Raw genomic sequence first — 23,957 nt, forward strand, 5'->3', positions numbered from 1 at the left:
AAGGGTGAACAGAGTCACATGGGTTTATTTCAGCCTGGCTTCCCCTTTAAATAGGTTTAAGATGAGCTGATCCGTCACTCTCTGATAATCTGGGATCTAAGAAGGTTATTCGGTCAACACAAAGATGATATTCTATAAATACAAATCTCACCTTATCCTTATCCACCCGCAGGAAGGCCTTCACTGGGGAGTATGTGCTGCAAAAAGCAGAAGAGACTGTCAGAAACGGTATCCGAGACCACCATATGGAGGGGGTCTCACCCCAAATATAAAATATACACTCTGTGCATCACATTAAAGATCACAACCAGACATATAGATGCCTCATGAACAGAGATATTCGACATCCTGCACCTCCACACCCCCGATCCCCCAATTCCTGCCCCTCCACACCCCCGATCCCCCAATTCCTGCCCCTCCACACCTCCGATCCCCCAATTCCTGCCCCTCCACACCTCCGATCCCCCAATTCCTGCCCCTCCACACCTCCGACCCCCCAATTCCTGCCCCTCCACACCTCCGACCCCCAATTCCTGCCCCTCCACACCTCCGATCCCCCAATTCCTGCCCCTCCACACCTCCGATCCCCCAATTCCTGCCCCTCCACACCTCCGATCCCCCAATTCCTGCCCCTCCACACCTCCGATTCCTCAATTCCTGCACCTTCACACCTCCGATCCCCCCAATTTATGCACCTTTACATCTCAGAGCCCCAATTACTGCACTTTTACCCTAAAGATCACCCCATTTCCTGCATCTTCACCCCTCAGATCAGACCCAATTCCTGCACCTTCACACCTCAGATCACCCCGATTCCTGCATTACCAAGAAACACAGGAGTTTTCATACCAGCTGCAGATAGTGGTCCCACTAAGAGGAGGAAGAGTGTAAATGGTTGGGTAGGCTTGTTCACATAAAGGTGCCCACAGCTGCACTTAATGCTGGGAAAAGGGCCAACACCTTAACATCTGAGTTGTCAATTTCAGTCAACCCACCTTCATGACGTTTTAGAGGGTTAGCTAAGCTTTGAATTTGACAGCCTAAGCGGTTCATTATTGCCTATAGCAGTGGTAACTGTAAATAGCGGCGGGGTATTCCCTGGGCTCTCGGTGGTCCAGTCTGAACCCATGCCACAAATTTTCTCTCTCTTTCAGGTGCTACTGAAAAATGGCACCCTTGTCTTTGGTTGCCTGTCCTTGTTATGTATATACTAGTTTGTGTCATACCGATTATTTCATTGTTCTCGTAGGACACACATCTGCACATGTGAAATCTTGTATAGAGATTAGACCTTTATTATGTTCCATTCACGGCCAAGTGATTCTTCCCTTTAGAACTTCTTAGCTGGCCTTTCCTACACAAATTTAGAACAACCAATTATTCTATACTGATATCACATGATTGGGGTACTTACAAGTGGATTTGTCCAGTGGAGAGGGCGCTGGTGATCCACAGCAGGTCCAGAGCTTTGAATGGGATCAGGACGAAGCTGACATTGGCTGGAAGGTTTTTTTGCGCTTTCGGGGTACATGAAATGTGAGTGGTCTTCGAGCCGACGTCGTTCTCAAAGCCGAGTGTCGGGCCTGGTTGATCTGCACCAAAACACAGAAAAAGTTCAGAAGTGACAAGAACCGAATGTCCGCAGAACTCCAGGTAAAATCACTAAATACACAGATGTGATACATATATGGAGCCTTTTTTTCCTGCCAATAGATATCTCTGTCCATCCATTCCTGAGATTTATACAGCTCTGGCACAAAGCACAACCCTGTTTGGCGGAAGAGGAGGAGACCTGCTGCAACTACCCATATATGCAGGGCGGGACAAGGAGTGGGCATGGAGGGGCAGTTGTCATGGGTGCAGTGGGATATCACATGTCAAGTTTAGCTCCCCTCACTGTCAATGCGCTCCATATCAGTAACTGCAAACTGGTGAGCAGCAGATTCAGGTCTGCTGTGACAGATACTGCTGTCAGTGTTCCAACACAGCCACTCTTGTCCCAGCCTCCCACACCCGGCATTAAACTCATTGGTTCAAATGCCACCACGACACTACCTGTCTGGAGTTTGCATGTTCTCCCTGTGCTGCGTGGGTTTTCCTCCCACTTTTGAATCACAATCTCAATCACAATGAAACTATGAATCTCAATTCTTCAACGATTAATCGTGCAGTTCTACCTATAGGTACTGTAAATATCTCCTAAACATGCACCGCTTAGAAAAAAGTTGGTCCACACTATCCCAGAGACACATTACTGTTAAAGGTACCTCATCCCCTAATAATTCTATAAATATTGTATCCAAGAATAGGAAAAAAGGGGGGGGCCAGGGGATTTTTTTAACGGTACACTATATAAGAGACAAAGATTTCTTATAAAAGAATTCATAGCTTTAATATTTGAAAATATGTTAAAATTATTTTGGAAGAACCAAAATAGCAAAAAAATAACAAATACACTCTTTATACAAAACATTACATGACAGAGTATAGGGGATCCTGAAAATGTTAGTTGCTGAGAATGATCATGTATCCTCCCGACATGTTTCGCGTTTTTGCTTCTTCAGGGGAGTATGCAACTAACATGAACATAAACACAAGAAAAAGAGGGTTTAAGAATACAGAAAGTACATTTATGCCATACAATTAGATACACATAAATTTCAGAACATTAAATATGAAATTGGTCTCAATTCGCTCAGTCCAAAGAGGTACAATGCTTACCCAGGTATTGTCATTCCCGGCATCGCAACCCACAAGCCAATAGATGGTGAGATAGGTGGCAAGAATTAGGTGACAGGATCAAATGCTAAAAACAACCCAGCCCCATGCAGGGCATAGATGGAGGTAGACAAGCGCTACAAAAATCAAAAACAAAATCCAGAAATAAGTACCAAGTTTACAAATTCAGCACAGGTATTGAAAAATGTTACTTTGTAACAGAAAGGGTAAACGATATCAATCCCTCAATTATAGGAGGGAATTGGGGCTGAGTGGATAAGCTTCTCTTACAAACTGAAGCCAAGTGGATCTTTATCCTAAAAGCCACAAAATACCCTGGTTTCAATGAAAATATAAGCTACAGATCTTTTCTATAGCTAACTTTTGTTTGTTTGTTTCATGAACCCTCCTACCTCAGCTGTAAGCCCCCGTGGAGCCTGGCATGAAGAGAGAGAAGTGATATCCTTTTTCCCCTTTTTGTTTATCTTTCCCCCTCCCCTTTTTTCCTCCTACCCCCTCCCCAATTTATTTGGTTTTCTTTTTATTTTTATTTCATATTTATTTTTATTTTCTTTATTGCCATGTTTATGTCATATTTAAAAATTATTTATGTATATCAACAAATGTCATTTCTAATTACTACTAACGCTGTACAGGTAATATATACCTTTTATTGTCTCGCTTTGCTTGGCCCAAGGTGGGTTTCATGGTTTGCACACTTAGGGATCTCTGGTTGCTCTCTATGAATCCCACCCACATTGAGGAGCTTTGCTCTTTCCCTCCTTCCCTACACCGCATTCCTAAGCCTTACTATTTTGTGGTTTGGGACTGGATCCTCTGTTTTTTTATCTTCCCTGGCTCCAAGTATGCAAGGGCATATGGACACCCAAGGGCGCCGCTGGGTTATATCCCCAGGCGGGCTCCCGATTTGAGGTGGAAGGGGCATGTAATCCCCTCTTGGTTTAGAAGCCATGACAATCGTCGTTTCATCTGCCCTCTATGCTGGCTTGTGTCTTCCCGCCCCTTTAAGGGGCGGTGAGTTAGCGTAGCCCCATCTCCATCAGCATTCATTCAAATGAACCTCGTGTCAGCACTGAGGCATTAATGGGGTTGGTAGTTCAAATGCCGACTAAAGGCTTTGCACATGCTCACTGCTTCCACCTATGGCTGTCCGCATCGAGCCGGTGACGTCAGACGCCGGCTCGATGGATGGGGGATATAAAAGGCAGCGCTGTCACTTCATCTGTAGTGCAGGTTCAGCACAGATACTGCCGCCACGCTGACTCTTCTGTCTGGTAAATATATTTTCTTAGTTGAACTTTATACTGTTACAACATCGTTCCTCATCTTTCTATACCTATACCTATTTATCCTTCCTTTTATTTGCTTGTAGGTTCAGCAAGCCTGGAGTGGCAGCATACCGCTGCACTCTGTAATTTACAAAACACTACAATGAATCAATTGATTCTTTTCTTTGTGATCTGTTGCATCTGTATTGCACCAATATTATCAACATGGAATTAATTCTTTCATCTCTGACTCTAACTGCAGGTAAAAATAATTTTTATTTCTTTTACTCTCTTTAACAGTATACCAGTTGTACATCCCCAACAGTTACCTCTTACAACCTTTATACTAATTAGGCGTAATTAAAATCAATTGTTCTATTCCTCTGATAATGAGTATCTCATGTTCTACTATGGAGGCATGTTTTTCAGCCCCAATTCCCTCCTATAATTGAGGGATTGATATCGTTTACCCTTTCTGTTACAAAGTAACATTTTTCAATACCTGTGCTGAATTTGTAAACTTGGTACTTATTTCTGGATTTTGTTTTTGATTTTTGTAGCGCTTGTCTACCTCCATCTATGCCTGCATGGGGCTGGGTTGTTTTTAGCATTTGATCCTGTCACCTAATTCTTGCCACCTATCTCACCATCTATTGGCTTGTGGGTTGCGATGCCGGGAATGACAATACCTGGGTAAACATTGTACCTCTTTGGACTGAGCGAATTGAGACCAATTTCATATTTAATGTTCTGAAATTTATGTGTATCTAATTGTATGGCATAAATGTACTTTCTGTATTCTTAAACCCCTCTTTTTCTTGTGTTTATGTTCATGTTAGTTGCATACTCCCCTGAAGAAGCAAAAACGCGAAACATGTCGGGAGGATACATGATCATTCTCAGCAACTAACATTTTCAGGATCCCCTATACTCTATGTCATGTAATGTTTTGTATAAAGAGTGTATTTGTTATTTTTTTGCTATTTTGGTTCTTCCAAAATAATTTTAACATATTTTCAAATATTAAAGCTATGAATTCTTTTATAAGAAATCTTTGTCTCTTTATATAGTGTACCGTTAAAAAAATCCCCTGGCCCCCCCCTTTTTTCCTATTCTTGGATACAATATTTATGCACCGCTTAGGTTTCATTTACTGTACATGCAGACAGTGATGTCACTAGCCCATGCACTCTGAACGAACGGCTAAATGTTCCTGTACCATAAAGGGCGGCATCGCAGCTCCAGTCACTAACATAGCTAAGGTGAAGATAGAAGCCCTGTCAGCAAGGCGCTGGAGTGCTTCATTTCCAGGTAAGCGTCACATAATGTGCTAGTATGTAATGCATACTGGCACATTATGGCTTTACCTTGCAGATTAAAAAAAAAAAAAGGTTTACTACCGCTTTAATTGCTCCTGTCTAAATTAGCCCTAGTATGTGTATGTATGGATGTGAGTTAGGGACCTTAGATTGTAAGCTCCTTGAGGGCAGGGACTGATGTGAACGTACAACATACTATATATGTAAAGTGCTGTGTAAACTGAGAGCACTATACAAGTACCTGTAATAAAACACACAGCGCATGAGCAACCACCTCCAAGCAAGCTAGAAAGCAAACAATTAGCTAGGGCACACCCCAGGCCAACTATGGGCAGTTTGAGCAAGGGGGTGAAGGGCATGAGGCCCATGAAGCACAGTTTTTGCATCCCTGCCCTAGGACCTGGCTAAACTCATCAGTACTGCTTACAGGTCATGCCTGCCAACCCCCCCCCACCCCCAACTCAGACAAGAGAAGCAGTAGATTAGAGATATGCAATTAGCGGACCTCCAGCTGTTGCAGAACTACAAGTCCCATTAAGGGCATAGCACCCAGAGGCAGAGGCATGATGGGACTTGTAGTTTTGCAACAGCTGGAGGTCTGCTAATTGCATATCCCTGCAGTAGATTGATGGGCTTCTCTTGTCGCTCTGCTCTCGTCTCCTAACGTTGTGGTCCTTTTACTGCAGCACTACTGACTGGCTCCTTGTGCTGCTCTCCCCTCCCAGTTTAAGCTCTGCTGCACAGGAATTACAGGCTTTACCGCACACACCATACCGTACTATGACGGTACATGCTGGGAATTGCAGTTTACCAAAAGGCCAGCGACCACAAAGCTCTCTACATTCACAGATTCATCCAGTTGGGGCGGCACAGGGTTGTAGAGGTTAGCACTTTTGCCTAGCAGTAAAAAGGTTCACTGGTTCGAATCCAGACCAGGACACTACCCTGCCTGGAGTTTGCATGTTCCTGTGTGGGATTTCTCCGGGTACTCCAGTTTCCTCCCACACTCCACAAGACATGCTGGTAGGTTAATTGGATCCTGTCTAAATTGGCCCCAGTATGCATCAGTATGAATGTGAGTTAGGGACCTTAGGTTTTAAGCTCCTTGAGGGTAGGGACTTATGCGAAAAATATCATATTATATATTAGCGCTGCGTAAATTGACAGCTCTATACAAGTACCTGAAACAATAATAATAATTGAAACTTCATTGTTGTGACCTCTGGTTCATTGGAGTGGAGCCATAAAGGCTCTCGCTGGGACGTTGGCTTTCCCGCCCCGAAGCCTGCAGGGGGCAGCAGCGCTCCACAAAGGCCAAAATATTACTGAACACGGTGACGATCTGCAGACTGCGCTATAATCACGACTCGGACAGCTGCGTCCATGATACAACCGCTAACAGAAAAACCACACAACTGCCCCCGATTAAGGGGATTCCTCGGGTTTCACAATAGGACAATGGCGGAAAATCTGTTAGGTGGGGGGGGGGTTCATGGTGAGAGGCGGAAAGCAGACAAGCATTTTTACACATTACCGTTTTATTAGAGAAGTGGCATTATGTTCACCCTGCCAGCCGCAAGCTCCACACAGTGGTGGTGACCGCCGCCCCACGTGCAGCGGTTTCAAAATATGATGTCTACACTGTACGAGGGACTGCTGCAGCTTGGCAGGGGAGGCAGAACACGCTCTATTAGGAAAAATAAATAAATCGCAGAGTGTTATATCATTGCCTTCAGCCTTGATGTGACAACCCGCTGGAGGCCAGACGGAGCACCAAGGGTTGCATAAGACAACAGACACACATCACAAGGAATCCATTACACTATTATGACATTCTATTATTGCTGAGGAACTAGAAGTCCCAGCATGCCCAGCTGATATACTTCCCTATAAAAAAAAAAGGCAGAACTGTCATCCTCTGTGCTCGCTCACCCCAAACGAGATTTAACACTGTGGGGCTGATTTGCTAAAACTGGAGAGTGCAAAATCTGGTGCAGCTCTGCATGCTAAGCCAATCAGCTTCTAATTTCAGCTTGTTCAATTAAACCCAGGACCCTGCATTCACTATATCTGGTCTCCCACAGAACATGGAAATGCAATTTATTTAGTAAATACAGTCGTGCTCAAAAGTTTGCATACCCTGGCAGAAAATTTGACATTAATATTGATAATATGACTGACCATGGCAAAAAAAAATAAAAAAAATAAAATAAAAAAGGACACTGTCTTAAGGATAGCAATCACATGAAGCCATTTATTATCACATCGTTTTTTGGATCCTTTTTAAAAATCAGAAATCACCCAAATGGCCCTTATATAAAAAGTTTACATACCCTGGAATGTTTGGCCTTGGTACAGACGCAGAAGGTGGCACATACAGGTTAAAATGGCAATTAAAAAAGTTAATTTCCCCACATTTGTTGGCTTTTAAAATCACAATTAGTGTCAGTGTATAAATAGTCAATGAGTTTGTTAGCTCTCACATGGATGCACTAAGCAGATTAGCCGATCAGCGTACGAAGATATACGTCGGCACAATGGCATTGCTGGGCAAATGGGCATACAGGTACATCACCTTTAAATCATGGCCTTGTGGGCGCACGTTTGCCCTCCGCAAGCTCCATGAGCATGCCCGCAGGTCCCGGCGGACTCGATGTCCGCCAAGGGCCTGCGATCATGTCACGGAGCGGCAGAACAGGGATATGCCTTGTTTACATAGGTATCACTCCGTTTCCGCCGCTCCGTGACACGATTGCAGGCCGTTTTGCAAATGGGTAATTTTTCTCCTTTATTGATATTCGCTGATGAGGCTGCACTGATAGGCACAGATAAGGCAACACTGATGGGGAGAGATAAGGTGGCACTGATGGGCAGCACCGATTGGTGACACTTTGGGCACTGGTAGGCGAAGGATCTGCACAATCGGGACTGATGTAACTCTTACAGCCGCTGGTGATCAGCTTTTTTTCTTTTTCCTCTTCAGGCTATCAGCGCGAGGAGAAAAATAGCCGATTACCGGCTCGGTTTACATCACATGATCAGCTGATCACGTGGTAAGGGGTCAGGATCATTATTATCAATAATATTTTCAATATCAATGCCAACATTTCACCATTTCTGCCAGGGTATGCAAACTTTTAAGCACAACTGTATGAACTGCAAAATACCTTTTCTAATCAGCAGCATATAGCAGTCCTGTGACTTTTATCAGGGTCTGGTTAAAGCTTGTAGGAGGAGTTTTAATTGGTGGATTGTCCTATGAGGCTGAAAGACCCCTGACCCTCAGTGCTGATGGGCTCTGTGCCGATCACATGTACTCGCCCAAGAAAATTAAATAAATAAATTAAATAAACCTCTCTTGCAATACACACCAAACTGAGTCCACCTGAGACTCCTACAGAACGACAACGCTGTTGTGCGATTTCAGTTCAGAACAACCACCGTTGTCACCCTATTACAGGAGGTGGAGGAATAATGTATCTGCTCATAGGATGATCAGGTATTTATCACTAAGCACAAACACAGAGCTCCACTTTAACAATATTTATGATGTTGGTGCTAGAAATTGACGAGAATGCACCTGTTGTGCTCTTTATAGAACTACAAGTCCCAGCATGCACCTCTGGCCCACAGTCTACCTTTACAGGATGGCTGACCACCCCCTTCAGTAGATTTCCTGAAGACTCTGCCCTCACAATCGCATGTCCTGGCTATTGCCCCATGCATCAGTGCTGACCTGTGCATTGTTTCAGGGGGCAAAGACTCATCAGCCCCTTCTGGGGTGACAGGCCTGCGGCTAATTTTACACACACAGCCGTGTCACAGAGAAGCAGAGATATTCCTCCAGATCAGCTAGAGGTACAAATATCACTGCGAGCGAGTCTCCGATCATATCTGGGATTATTCTGAGAGACGGAGAATGGGGGGGGAGAGGTGACATGAGGCTCACTGACTCATGAAATCATATTATGCTGTATGGGGCCTGTGGCTGTCTGGCGGATGCACCACGTGCCGTTTCTGGGGTTTATGCACACAAGACATCCCCTGGGGCAAATCTGGCTGATCTCCAAATGGAGACCTCCAGAACCCCCAACACGTCTTGCTCTAGATAGCGACTGAAAACCACCTCGCATTCATTTCAGTGCGTCTTCACAGTGGGCGGTGCACTTGCGGGACGTTATGAAAAGTCCTGCAATGCAAGCAGCATCTTTGGAGCATTTGGGAGCGCTGTATTTAGTGCTCCCAAAATGCCCTGCCCATTGGAATGAATGGGCAGTGCTTCCAAAGAGCCTGAAAAGTGTTTTTAAAGTGCCGCAAAACTGAAGTTTTTACACTTTTTTTTTTAAATAGGATTTTTTCATCATACTTACCTGTAAAATCATTTTCTTTGAGTAAATCATGGGAGACAGAGTCAGGCTAATATTCATTACTTACTGGGACGTCCCAGAGCAATAGCCTTGAGGGGAGGGAGACACCCTGCCAAACAATAACCATCAGAACTTATACTGTAGCCTGCAGTACACTGCACCCGAAAGCCGAATCCTCGTCTGCTCGAACATCCACTTGATAACATTTTGTGAACACATGCACTGAAGACCAGGTAGCGGCCCTACAAATCTGAGCCACAGACACCTGATGGCGAAAAGCCCAGGAGGTTTCTACACCCCTGGTAAAATGAGATCTCACCCTAAAAAGGGGAGGAGCTTTACGTTTCAGACCTGTCAGGGCTGGGTTCAGCCCTTCCTTCTCTGAGCTGGCCGCTCAGCTGTCGGCTAATTGCCAGCTCCTATCTCTCCACAGTGACTCACCTGTTGAGGATGTCCTGCTCGTCAGTGCTGCCTACTTGAGCTGTTAAGCCCAGATAATCTCTGCCTTGGCCACATCTCTAGAGACGCTCTCCTGTGTTCCTGTTAAAGACTTGCTTGGCTGACATCCCTTTTGGCTCCAGATCCTGCTTGCTGTTCTACTACGCTCATCTCTGGCTTCCTGACGTTTAGGCTCATCTGACTATCCATTCCGGTTCCTGAACTCTGGCTATATTTTGACTACGTTTACTTTTCTTTATTATTATTCAACAAGTGAGATTTAGTCTGATTCATGGTTTCTGACAGTAGGGGAAGGCCATGAATTTAGAAGATGCAGTTAATCCACTTGTTGGTAATATTTTTTCCAGTTTGGACGAGTAGTATCACCGCATGGATCAGTTTGTCATGGTGTTACAAATGCTCCTGAGTCGCACGGCTCATCTGGACTCTCCCACTGTGGGTGCTCCAGTACAACTTGTGTTGCAGGCCATCCCTGCTGCTGTGCAGGCACCGGCCTCGAGTATTATCTCTATAAGGAGGTATGTCTGGTTCCAGTACAACCTGTGTTGCAGGCCATCCCTGCTGCTGCTGTGCAGGCACCCGCCTCAAGTATTATCTCTATAAAAGGAGGCATGTCTGGTTCCGCTCCGCTTCCCCATCGATTTGGGGCGCGATCCAGTCCAATGCAGAGGGTTTCTCAACCAGGCTGAGATATACTTTGAGATGCTGCCCCAGGGTTTTCCACGGACAGAAGCAAAATAGGTTTCATGATATCTTTGCTTTCTGAGAGAGGCCTGAGCAAACCCCCTATGGGAGACTCAAAAACCTGGTGTCTTGAGTTACCCTGAGTTTGTGGCTTCCTTTAAAAGGGTATTTGATGTTCCTGCATGTTCAGCTTCTGCTGCCAAGTGCCTCGTGTCCATCAAACAGAGTAGAAGAACTGTTGCCGATTACGACATTGAATTCTATACTCTGGCAGCAGAGGTTGCTTGGAACAATGAGGCCCTCGTGGCTGCTTTTTCTCATGGCCTCTCGGATACCATCAAGGATGAGATAGCAACCCGAGATATACCCACTGAGCTGGAGAAGTTGATCACGTTTGACATCCTCATTGACTCCAGACTCAGAGAAAGACTCTCTTAAAGAGGAAGTAAACCCTAATGGGTTTACTTCCTCTTTTTTTTCCCTGCAAAGGTAAAGCATAATGGACTACTATGCATCGCATAGTAGCTCATTATGTGTCACTTACCTGACACAGGAGCCAGCGAAGTCGCCGCTGTCCCCTGTAGTCCGCCGCATCCATCTTGCTGGTGGCGCCTCGCAGCTCCGACGAATGACAGCGGCGAAGCCGCGATGACGTCACTCCCGCGCATGCGCACGGGAGTCGACAAATTAGGCAGATCCATTCTTGGACTTGCCGCATTTAGTGCGCCTGCGCGCCGCTGTCTACGGCGCATGCGCCGTAGACAGCGGTGCCCATTTTCGGGCAAATATCTTGGACCTACAGGTAAGCCTTAATCTAGGCTTACCTGTAGGTCAAAGTGGTTTGAAAGGGTTTACTTCCTCTTTAAGGAGCACTTGCGGAAGCCTCCGATATATTTGTCTCAGAGCTTTGCAGTCCCACCCGCGCCTCCCTCACCTCTCATGCCTCCTGGCACCGAGTCAGTCAGTGAAGATGAACCCATGCACTTGGGTTTCAGGCATCTCTCTGCGGATTAGAGAACCCATAGGAGGAGGAAGAGATTGTGCCTTTATTGTGACCAGGCAGGTCACTTTTTGAAGTCTTGTCCTACCCGTCCAGGGAACGCCCATCCTCGGTTATCCAGAAGGATAAGCCCCTGGTTTTGGTTACCCTTAACTGGGCTGAGTCGTCTGTCGAGATACAGGCTCTAATTGATTCTGGGGCCGGAGGCCTGTTCATTGATGCTGCCTTTGTATCAAAGCACTCGATTCCACTGCTGCTGCGTAATGCTCCACTTGCCATTGAGGCTCTTGACAGGACGCCTCTACAGCCTGCCCAGTGACTCATGAGACTGTTCAGTTGTCCATGGCCATAGGGGCCCTTAACCATGACATAATCTAATTCCAAGTTATTTCCTCAACCAAGTTGTTAGAGGAACAAGCCCCCTTTTGATTGGCTCCATGTTGAGGTTCTCTCATGGCCGCCACAATGCGGTGAGACATGCTTCCAGAAGGTTGCCAAGGTCCTGTGCACCTCTTCACTTTCCTCCCTGCCGGAGGAGTACCACGATTTTAGCGATGTCTTTGACAAAGCTCAAGCCGGTAGTTTGCCTCCACACTGGTCATATGAGGATATGGAAGCTAAGGCCATGGAAGGGTATGTTGCAGATGCCCAAAACAAAAAAGATTTTATTTTTTTTTTTATATTGGAGGGGGGTGTTTATAGGGAGAAAGTCAATTTCGGGAGTGAAGGTTTGCTTTAATTCCCTCATCACACCTGCTATTAGTTTTATAAGCACATGGAATGTTGAACGACAAAATTAAATTCACCCCTCTGCCCTGCCCCTCACAGCCACCACCAATCACCCAGTTGTTGGCTGGATGTTGGATCCAATAGCCCGTACACACGATCCGAAAATCTGACGAAAAATACAGCTTTCAACGCGATCAGACAATAAATCAGATAGTTAGTACAGAGCTTTCGAGAGCCAATCACGACAGTTCATCCGCAATTTATAGATCGGACAAGCACGGAAATTTTCCTCATACGATACCAGATCGTACGATTTTTGTTTAGTCAGTAGAGTTGCCTTCCGAAAATACAATACAAATACACTACAACACATGACATCAATTCCGATTTTTTGTTTGTCGTATGAGAATTTTCGTGACTTTAGTAACCTATTCAATATCTACTTGCGAATAGCAAGCGAAAAAAGTCGGATGATCTGTCATCCGATTTTCGGATCGTGAGTATGGGGAATTACAGAAAGTGGTGACTGAGGCACAGCGACATGTGATCAGAATGTCATCGCTGATCAGATGTCCAGAACACCACTGCTAAGGGAGACCTGGAGTTCACTTGGCAAGCGGGTCTGAGGAGCAGCAACATGCACAGATGCGCATTCCTAGTTCTCACCTGGAATGACAGTTAAAGCTTTCGTAGCGAGGGGCACTGCATCTGAGAAGTATGAGAATCAGAGTGCAGTTATCTGCTTCACCTTAAAGCGGAGGTCCACCCTAAAGTGGACCTTCCGCTCATTGGAATCCTCCCCCCCTCCGGCGCCACAATTGGCACCTTTCAGGGGGGAGGGGGGGTGCAGATACCTGTACAGTACAGGTATCTGCACCCACTTCCGGCGTAGATTCTGCAGAAGGTACGCCCCTTTCCACAGAATCTACGCCCCTTTCCGAAAGTCCCCCGCTGCCTGCTGGGAAACACACGGATCCAAGAGACAGCGGGGACCGTCCTTATTGCGCAGCGTGACTTGCGCATGCGCAGTAGGGAACCGGGAAATGAAGCCGAAAGGCTCCACTTCCTGATTCCCATACCCAAGATGGCGGCGGCAGCACCCGAGAGACGATCGAGAGATCGGCTTCGGGTGCCGACATCGCGGATGCGCTGGGCAGGTAAGTGTCATTATTTTAAAAGTCAGCAGCTGCAGTATTTGTAGCTGCTGGCTTTAAAAAAAACGGCGGAACTCCCGGCGGACTCCCGCTTTAATGATTTAGGAAATCTATTTGATGACGGCAACCCTGTCAGTCCCATTTGGAGATGGACTGACCCCCATTACAGCAGCAATGTCTCACTTTCTAGCACAGCCACTGTGGCTATTTGAGGTCTTTGTTAAAAGCAGAAATAATCCATTTCATCTTCTCTACCAGAGTGATAGGTCCATACAAAACCAATCATGTAACTAGAAGGGCGACCCCATCGTTTTACAGCAGCCTTGAAATAAGCATGTGCTGCAAGGAAACACACATGTGCATGACTAAGGGGATGGGGCTAAGCAGATATTGAGGACCATTTTTTTTACACTGGTGATATAACAACATTACTATGTGACATGTACACATTTTAGCCTATTTTCGACCAGAGATAAAAATGATTGTCTGGCATGCCACTTGTTTCCTGCTGGAGGTCAGTTCAGACTTCCTTCCTCCAGGACACACAAAGCACTTCCTACCTCATGATGAAGTTGTGGCTGTCGATGTCCTTTCCATAGCCGGAACCTCGCAAGTTGCCCGAATTACCGACCACAGCGCAGCGGCGGCACACCAGTGGATTGCGCTGCTTGTACGGGTTCTTTCCGGGGATGATCTGGAAGAGCTGCGACAAGATCTTCGGCGTGGTTGGAGACCTGAACTGTGGCTGCAGCATCTATACAGGGAGAAAAGTCAAAAAGTCATCGACACAAAATTACCTAAAGGAACAACTAGATGACCAATCAGATTCTCCCGTTCTGCACTAAAAACATGCTAAACGGAAAATAAAGAGGACCATTCCAACGCCTGCATAGACCGAAAACTACCAAATTCCACACTTCATTGATAAAGAGAAAAATAATATGTTTAATTCATAGTTTAAATAACAATATTAAGTGCTTATGTGTGAATATGGTTAGTTATGTAATAACCTGTTCACTTGCTGGAATGACTTATAAATATGTTATTCTACAGCAAAGCATTTCAGAGTTTGGGTCATGGTCAAGCTATTCCAGAATAACAGAAATTAATGTCTCATGTTTTATGTGTTCTGCTATTTGGAAAAGAATGAAGCCACATTGGGGGCTCCAAGTAAACTTCCCCTCCCTGCCTGAAAACGTCATAAACCCCCGTATCTCTAGTGGGGATCATCTATATGTTCCTTGCAGCAAAGAGGTCCCCTTCAAAGTATGGTACCGGATGTAATGGCTGCCATGCACCCAAACAGCCAATCAGAAAAGAGTACAGGGAAAGGGCCAACTTCCATCCAGTTCTTGTCCAATGAATGATAGGATCATCTTTCCTGTATATTCCTTCTCTTCGGTGCTTTGTTGGAGAAATGGGAATCCCTGAGCGGACAGGTCTCCCCGCTCCCGGGGGAAGCATGTCATGGACCTCCCAACACCAGGCTACTGTCTCCCAGGTCTGCAACGCTACTACCTGGTCTCTAATCACCAACTTTTACAACATTTACAGCAGTGGTCCTCAAACTGCAACCTACCATCTGGATGTGGCCCTTTGCTCATGTTTAATTTGCCCTTTCCTCTGACTGATACTATCATCAGGGCAATATTCCACCCACTGACACAAACAAGGAAGCATGGATTCCCTCCACTGACACCAACAATGAGGCACTATTCTTCCCTCCAACACCAAGGATGTGGTGCTATTCCTTTCACCAACACCAAGGATAGGACACTATATTCCAACCACTGACACAGATAGGGAAATTTCCTTCAACCACTTACAATAGTGCACTATTCCTCTCATTGACAACAATGGGGCACCACTCCTTCCACAAAGAATGGGGTATTATTTTTTCCACTGACACAAGGATGAAGCACTATTGCAGCCACTGACACCAATAATGGGGCACTATTACTTCTAGTGACACCAACGTTGGGGCACTATTCTGCCTCCTCTCATAGAAGGTGTAAGGGTTATTTTTTTAAATCCAACTGACCATCACCTGGAGTAATTTTGTACTCCCAATAACTACTGAACCTGCGGGATTGTTCACTCCCACTGAACACAGTGTGCCCCCCCCTAAAGGAAAATGAACTGGTCCTTTATTGAGAAGATTTGTGGCTCCCCAATCTACAGGGTGGATAAGGCAGCCTTGGCAGATGCTAGGTTTGGACAGAAGGTCACCAAAAGCTGGCAGGGAGAGTAAACCAAACTATTTGATCAGGTTACAATGACATGTTCCCCCCGGCTTTGGTGTCTTTGTCCACCCCTCATTTTGGGGACTGCTTCTGGATGTCTCACATATTGAAGAAGAGAGTCCTTGAGCTCCAAATAATGATTAAAACAGGATTTTTGCACTTGATGTAAACTCAATATCTTAAGAATTTCACTGGAAGAAGCAGCTCCCTCCCCTTATTGGCACTCCTATATTGCTGGCCTGTCGCCTCAGTTTGGAAAGGAATCTACATTCTGGGAGGAACATCTCTAGTTTCTGCTTTTCTTTTACCAAACTTCTATGAAGATGTGCATCTTGATGTGCATAGCGTCCAGCTACCCAGAGGTAAACAAGGACAGCAACCTCAAATAAAAAGAAGGGCAAAATGCCCTGGTGGCTCTCTAATGTAGTAATACTACACTGCTGCCTGTACCAACTATATGCCGGAGCAGATAATCCAGCTGATACAATATAATATAGGTGTGCATGGAGGACCAGATGGAAGGTTCACAGACCCAGGAGACAGAAGTCTGAAGATGGAAGGTCCAAGAAGTGCTCAGAGAGGCCTAACAGAGAAGATTGTGTAAAAAATAAGTGCAGTGCTAAGATATCAAATGCACTTATTTTTACACATATCCTATATCCTGTGCTGGCTGCTATGATTTAGATAGATGAATATAAATAAATACTGAAGATTCTCAGCTGGAATGAATCTGCCAGCAGTTGAATTTAAAAAGCATTGCCTGTGCCCAATCCCTCCCTACCCCCCAGTTGCCCCTTTCCCTACTCTCCCCCTCCCCTCTTCCTTAAGATTTCTCGCTATCCTACCCCATCCACCCCCCCTTCCCTACTCTTCCTCCCCATCCTACCCCATCCACCCTCCCTTCCCTACTCTTCCTCCCCATCCTACCCCATCCACCCTCCCTTCGCTACTCTCCCCCTCCCTTCTTCCTTAAGATTTCTCGCTATCATACCCCATCCATTCCCCTCTTCCGTACTCTTCCCTAATCTTCCTCTTCATCCTACCCCATCCATTCCCCTCTTCCGTACTCTTCCCTAATCTTCCTCTTCATCCTACCCCATCCATTCCCTCCCTTCCTCCCAATCCTACCCCCCCATTCCCCATCCATTCCCTCCCTTCCTCCCCATCCTACCCCTCCATTCCCCCCCTTCCCTACTCTTCCTCCCCATCCTACCCCTCCATTCCCCCCCCTTCCTACTCTTCCTCCCCATCCTACCCCTCCATTCCCCCCTTCCCTACTCTTCCTCCCCATCCTCCTACCCCTATATTCACCCCTTCCCTACTCTTCCTCCCCATCCTACCCCTCCATTCCCCCCTTCCCTACACGTCCTCCCATCCTACCCCTCCAGTCCCCCCTTCCCCACACGTCCTCCCCATTCTACCCCACCACATCCTCCCCATACTACCCATCTAGTCCCCCCTTCCCTACGCTTCCTCTCCATCCTACCCTCCCCATCCTACCCCTCCATTCCCCCTTCCCACCTCCTCCCCATCCTACCCCTCCAGTCCCCCCTTCCCCACACGTCCTTCCCATCCTACCCCTCCACGTCCTTCCCATCCTACCCCTCCACGTCCTCCCCATCCTACCCCTCCACGTCCTCCCCATCCTACCCCTCCATTCCCCCCTTCCCTACATGTCCTCCCCATCCTACCCCTCCATTGCCCCCTTCCCTACACCTCCTCCCCATCCTACCCCTCCAGTCCCCCCTTCCCCACACGTCCTCCCCATCCTACCCCTCCAGTCCCCCCTTCCCGACACGTCCTCCCCATCCTACCCCTCCATTGCCCCCTTCCCTACACCTCCTCCCCATCCTACCCCTCCAGTCCCCCCTTCCCCACACGTCCTCCCCATCCTACCCCTCCAGTCCCCCCTTCCCCACATGTCCTCCCCATCCTACCCCTCCAGTCCCCCCTTCCCCACACGTCCTCCCCATCCTACCCCTCCACGTCCCCCCATCCTGCCCCTTCACGTCCCCCCTTCCCTACACTTCCTCTCCATCCTACCCTTCCAGTCCCCCCTTACGTCCTCCCCATCCTACCCCTCCACGTCCTCCCTTCCCCGCCCCTCTAGTCCCCCCTTCCCTATGCTTCCTCCCCATCCTACACCTCCATTCCCCCCTATCTCCTATCCTACACCCCTCCATTCCCCCCTTCCCTTACTCTTGCTCCCTATCCCACCCCTCCATTTCCTTCTTTCCATCTTACTTTCCTCTCACTCATCTTCCCATTTCTCTTCCAGAGTGTAAACTACAATTTACTGCCCTGCTGCCCAAAAGCCCCCCCCCCACCCCCCCCCCCCCCCCCCCCCCCATGGTTACAGATACCTAAACAATCTAGCAGTACAATACGGAGTCGGGTATTTTTCCACACAATCAGATCTACTATTTTTACACCATTCCTTATCTTACACATACATTCCACCACGTAAGACTTAGCAGCGACAGTAAACAAGAAGGGTATTTATGAAAAAATAACAGGGCTGTTCGTCATGTGAAGCTGCACATATGTGCGTTCTGTTCAGATAAAAGCAAAATAAAATGTTATTAGGCTATTTTCTGTCCGGGTCAAATTTCACTTTCAATTTCATTTATACACAATCCAGTGAAACATGAAAATACCGCATTATGGTCACTTGAAGACAGCGACAAAAATCGGTGGAAATACTATGATCATGAGCTCCACCTAGAGGCCATAATGGGGTATGTTCCTGATGCATGTTTTTATCATCGAATAACATTCGACCTGGGGGGGAACAGTCTAGTAACATTCAGTTTCACAGGAAGTAAGGCTCTGTAAATTGTATTTATAAATACACCCCTTAGTGTGGGCTAGGGTCAGTTGGATAAATATTTTAATGGATCTATTAAAATAGAAGTTTGCCTTTCTATGCATATAACAAATATATGATGGCTGGCAACTACTAGAAACAGCTGTGGCTACGGCTCGGCTGTATACTTGAAATAATATGCTGGTAACCCTTGTATACTTGCTTTCCTTCTAAGATTGGGGGGGGGGGGGGGTATTGAACAACACTGGGTCATCTGAAAGTCAATGGGGTGTTTTATCTAAAGTGAGAACTTGCTGTGCACATACAAAAGGTTTAATATAAAGAGTGATATCCATCAGACTGTATAGGAGGCACTCAGACATCTGGTTGGACCGGCTACATCCAGGAGGTGACAGGAGCCCCTCAAGGGGGGGGGGGGGGGGGGGGGGTCTTATACCACCCACATGGGGAGGGAGGCCCTATACCACATCACATACATCTGCTCAGAAAGCTCCTGACCTCCATATTGAATTCTAGATATATACACTCACCGGCCACTTTATTAGGTACACCTTGCTAGTCCCAGGTTGGACCTCCGTTTGCCTTCACTCTTCCTGGAATAGATTCAACAAGGTGTTGGAAACATTCCTCAGATTTTGGTCCATAGTGACATGAGAGCATCACAAAGTTGCTGCAGATTTGTCGGCTGCACATCCATGATGCAAATCTCCCTTTCCACCACATCCCAATTGTGCTCTATTGGATGAGATCTGGTGAGTGTGGAGGCCATTGGAGTACAGAGACCTCATTGTCCAGTGGTGAGATGATTGGAGCTTTGTGACATGGGGCATTATCCTGCTGGAAGATGGGGACACTGTAGTCATAAAGGGATGGAGATGGTCAGCAACAATACTCAGGGAGCACGTGGAGTTTAAATGATGCTCAATTGGTACTAAGGGGTCCAAAGTGTGCCAAGAAAATATCCCCCACACAATTACACCACCAGTCTGAACCGGTGATACAAGGCAGGATGGATCCATGCTTTCATGTTTATGCCAAATTCTGACCCGACCATCTGAATGTCGCAGCTGAAATCGAGACTCATCAGACCAGGCAATTTTTTTCCAATCTTCTATTGTCCAATTTTGGCGAGCCTGTGCGAATTGTAGCCTCAGTTTCCTGTTCTTAAATGACAGGAGTGGCACCCGGTGTGGTCTCCTGCTGTTGTAGCCCATCTGCTTCAAGATTCAACGTGTTGTGCGTTCAGAGATGGTATTCATAGTTACATAGTAGGTGAGGTTGAAAAAAAAAAAAAGACAAGTCCAACCTGTGTGTGTGATTATATGTCAGTATTACATTGTATACCCCTGTATGTTGTGGTCCTTCAGGTGCTTAGCTAATAGCTGTCTATTAGAAATTATCAATGCCCCTCGCTGAGACCACCACCTGTAGAAGGGAATTCCACATCCCTGTCGCTCTTACAGTAAAGAACCCTCTACGTAGTTTAAGGTTAAACCTCTTTTCTTCAAATTTTAATGAGTGGCCACGAGTATTCGGCTTACCTTGGGTGTAACGAGTGGTTATTTGAATTACCGTTGCCTTTTTATCATCTTGAACCAGTCTGCCCATTCTCCTCTGACATCAACAAGGCATTTTCCTCCACACCATGGCCGCTCACTGGATATTTTCTCTTTTTCTAACCATTGTCTGTAAACCCAAGAGATGGTTGTATGTGAAAGTCCCAGTAGATAAGCAGTGTTTGAAATACTCAGACCAGTCCGTCTGCCACCAACAACCATGTCACGTTCAAAGTCACTTAAATCCCCTTTCTGATGCTCGGTTTGAACTATAGCAAGTCGTCTTCACCACGTCTAGATGCCCAAAGGAATTGAGCTGATTGGCTGATTAGCAATTTGTGTTACCAAGCCATTGAACAGGTGTACCTAATAAAGTGACCGGTGAGTGTAAAATGATGTAGAAGTCAAGGAAAACATTTTGCACGTGTTCCGTCACCTCCCCGTTGGTGCTTCTCCCTTCCAGTAGGGGTCGACACCGAGTGCAGGGGGTAAGCCGGCCCCATACAGTACAAAACACAAAAACTTTAATTTTTATAAATCTGAACAGAACATACTCTTACACGTTTCACTCACCATCCACCATCGCTGGACGTCCGGTGACAACTCCGGATTCTCCAGCGTCCACACGGGCGGGATGGAGGCGTTGTAGTGCTGGTCAAACCAGGCAGAAGAGCCGGGCTGCCTCAGACACTGGCGGCAGGTGCAGTTCTTGGCAAAGCGAGCCATCGGAGGGTGATGCCTCACCCCGGGGTAACCCGGCAACAGGCGGACAGGGTGCCCATCGGCGGACGCCCATCCCGCCAGCTCTGAGTACACGGGGGTTTCGGTGCCGTTGTGGGAGAAGGTGAACAGGAGGGACATGACGAACAGGAGGGCGGTGGTGCTCAGAAGCCATATCCGTAAGGAGCACCTCATCCTGACGCGGTCCTTAAAAGGGGGCCCAGACGGCGGGTCCCTCCTCTCCACAGCATGGGCCTCCACCCTGGACCTGCTAGGGCTTCTTTCTTCTATGGCTGGGCAGTTTGGGGCTAGTGGTCATAGGACGTGCGAGCCCTCCGGTGAGGATATGGAGGTGGCCGGGCGCAGCGGTTATCATTAATCTCGGTGTCCAGCCCGCCCGACACACGTGGCTTCTGTTCATGTGTCTCCGGCAGTCCTGAATCCTTTATGTGGGTCACCGAGCCGTCAGCGGGTTCATCTTACAGCTTAAAGGGACATCACCTGAAACGAGAAGCAGAGACGTGGTCAGAGGGGACGCTCGCTGTAATTAAAGAGGAGCACCTGTAATATATATATCTCCGCACGCAGTGTTTCACCACGGACATGTGTTCTCAGGACTACAACAACCTGCTCAGGACGGTGCAGGGACAGATTAAGGACAGGCTTGCTCCCTGGCTGCACAACCCTAGCCAGGGAAGGGGGGGGGGAGGGCTCTGATAAGGAGGTCACATGACACCTAATCCACCCCCATAGCACATGCCTTACAATAATACGCTGATCTGCCAGTGCCCCGGATGCCCCTGAACATCTGTCCAGGGAGGAGGGGAGCCGCACACAACTGTCAACTGGCCACAAAAACCGCAGCATACTGCCGCTTCAGGCACCAGGGGGTTAAATACGTCAAGCATGAAAAAGGCTGAACTGCAGGGAGCACAATGAAGGGATTTCTATGTATCGCAGTCCCTGGCCTTCACTGGCAGTCAGCGACTGTAGTCAACAATGTGAGCCTGGACCGAGCGTGTCTGCAGACAGGCGGAACGATCGTATACACCGATGACTCACTGCGATTCAGCCTCTGCGCACCCCAATAACCCAGACAAGTCCACAGCCAGACTACATCACACTCAGTACAGGCTCAATGGGAAATAGAATGGGGCTCAGAATCAGAATACAGAACATAAAATGCTGTATACAAAAGAGGACCTGTCAGTAACTTCACAAGTCTACATGAATAAATCCCCGACATGTCACAATATACAGCAACAGAATCCTCATCTTTTATCATCAAAAGTCATCCTTCACTTAACTTTGCTCAAGCTAAATTGTCATCAGTCTGCTGCAGGCAGAATGAAGCATTTTGATCAGTCTCCTTTCAACCCCCACCCCGTGATCAGTCTGCTGCATGAAGGAGGAAGCATTTTGCTCAGTCCCCCCCCCGATCATTCTGCTGCAGGCGGGAAGAAGCAATTTTCTCAGTCCCCCCCCCCCCCCCTGTGATCAGTCTGAGCAAAATGCTCCTTCCCGCCTGCAGCAGACTGATCACTGGGGGGAGAGGGGACTGAGCAAAATGCTTCCTCCAGCCTGCAGCAGAATGATCACTGGGGGGAGAGGGGACTGAGCAAAATGCTTCCTCCAGCGTGCAGCAGACTGATCACTGGGGGGAGAGGGGACTGAGCAAAATGCTTCCTCCAGCCTGCAGCAGAATGATCACTGGGGGGAGAGGGGACTGAGCAAAATGCTTCCTCATGCAGCAGACTGATCACTGAAACAGTCTGCTGCAGGCGGGAAGAAGCATTTTGCTCAGTCTCCTCTCCCCCCTGTGAACATTCTGCTGCAGGCTGGAGGAAGCATTTTGCTCAGTCTCCTCTACCCCCTGTGATCAGTCTTCTGCAGGCTGGAGGAAGCATTTTGCTCAGTCTCCTCTCCCCTCAGTGATCAGTCTGCTGCAGGCAGGGGGGAGTAATTTCTCAGTCTCCTCTCCCCTCAGTGACTAGACTACAACACTAAATTTTGTAGCAAGCAAAAGGTGAAAGGAGGCAGTAAGGGCTGATCTGTGCCAGATAATTGTGAACACAGCCAAGTACTGCACAGGCAGTGGGAGTACTGTGATTGGTAATAAAAACCTGGAAGTGTTATACAGAATATTACTCAGCCGGATGCACCTGTGAAAGAAATAACCAATGACAGGCCCACTTTAACATTCCAGGGACATATAATGATGTCCTCAGCATTAAGGCAATGACGGGCCGAGCTCCGATCTCTCCACAATTCTTACCAGTTTCCTCCCAAGAAAGTTCTTGTGTAATAAGTGACCACATGACTCTAATTTATCACACTCTATGACCACATTATCATTAAAGCCTTAAAGCTGGATTAAAGGAAATGACTCTGTACTGCTCAGGATTTGTTTTCTGAAACTTGCTACACAATACAGATAATAAAACCACCAATCATCCTGGAGATCACAGCACTATAAACAGAAGATGATCCTGGCCCCTCAACCATCATTATAACCTATTGGCCGACGATTCTTTGTCCACCAAGACAAGGTCAACATCAGGGAATGAAGTGAGGGGGAGGGGGAGTTTTCCTTTCCTTTTTATGGACTTCCAAACACATTACAAGAATTTCTGGCCAATTGCACCACAGTGATCCCCTCCCCGGCCAACTGCGCCACAGTGATTCCCACCCCCCCCCCCCACCCCGGCCAACTGTGCCACAGTGATCCCCCCCACCCCGGCCAACTGCGCCACAGTAATCCCCCCCCACCCCGGCCAACTGCGCCACAGTGATCCCCCCCACCCCGGCCAACTGCGCCACAGTGATCCCCCCCCACCCCGGCCAACTGCGCCACAGTGATCCCCCCCCACCCCGGCCAACTGTGCCACAGTG

General features: G+C 47.3%; 1 protein-coding gene and 1 long non-coding RNA gene across 2 annotated transcripts in view; one reads left to right on the forward strand and one right to left on the reverse strand.

Annotated features, from left to right (window-relative positions):
* Positions 1-21,661, reverse strand: part of ST3GAL2 (ST3 beta-galactoside alpha-2,3-sialyltransferase 2) — a 30,481-nt gene extending 8,820 nt beyond the window's left edge. The window contains exons 1-5 of the mRNA XM_077463340.1: positions 20,919-21,661; positions 14,280-14,473; positions 4,655-4,722; positions 1,415-1,592; positions 152-197 (exon numbers count right to left, since the gene is read on the reverse strand). Coding sequence (XP_077319466.1) covers positions 152-197; positions 1,415-1,592; positions 4,655-4,722; positions 14,280-14,473; positions 20,919-21,260 — 828 coding nt within the window. The 5' untranslated portion in view covers positions 21,261-21,661. The remainder of the gene's footprint in view (positions 1-151; positions 198-1,414; positions 1,593-4,654; positions 4,723-14,279; positions 14,474-20,918) is intronic.
* On the forward strand, positions 4,591-5,058 carry LOC143929537 (uncharacterized). The gene is made up of 2 exons (XR_013262543.1): positions 4,591-4,700; positions 4,847-5,058. It is a non-coding gene; the product is annotated as an uncharacterized LOC143929537 (long non-coding RNA).
* Positions 21,662-23,957: the final 2,296 nt, after the last annotated feature.

Source organism: Lithobates pipiens, unplaced genomic scaffold (genome assembly GCF_037356315.1).
Source record: "Lithobates pipiens isolate NorthernLeopardFrog02 unplaced genomic scaffold, aLitPip1_a1.2 Scaffold_10, whole genome shotgun sequence".
Classification (NCBI taxonomy): Eukaryota; Metazoa; Chordata; class Amphibia; order Anura; family Ranidae; genus Lithobates; species Lithobates pipiens.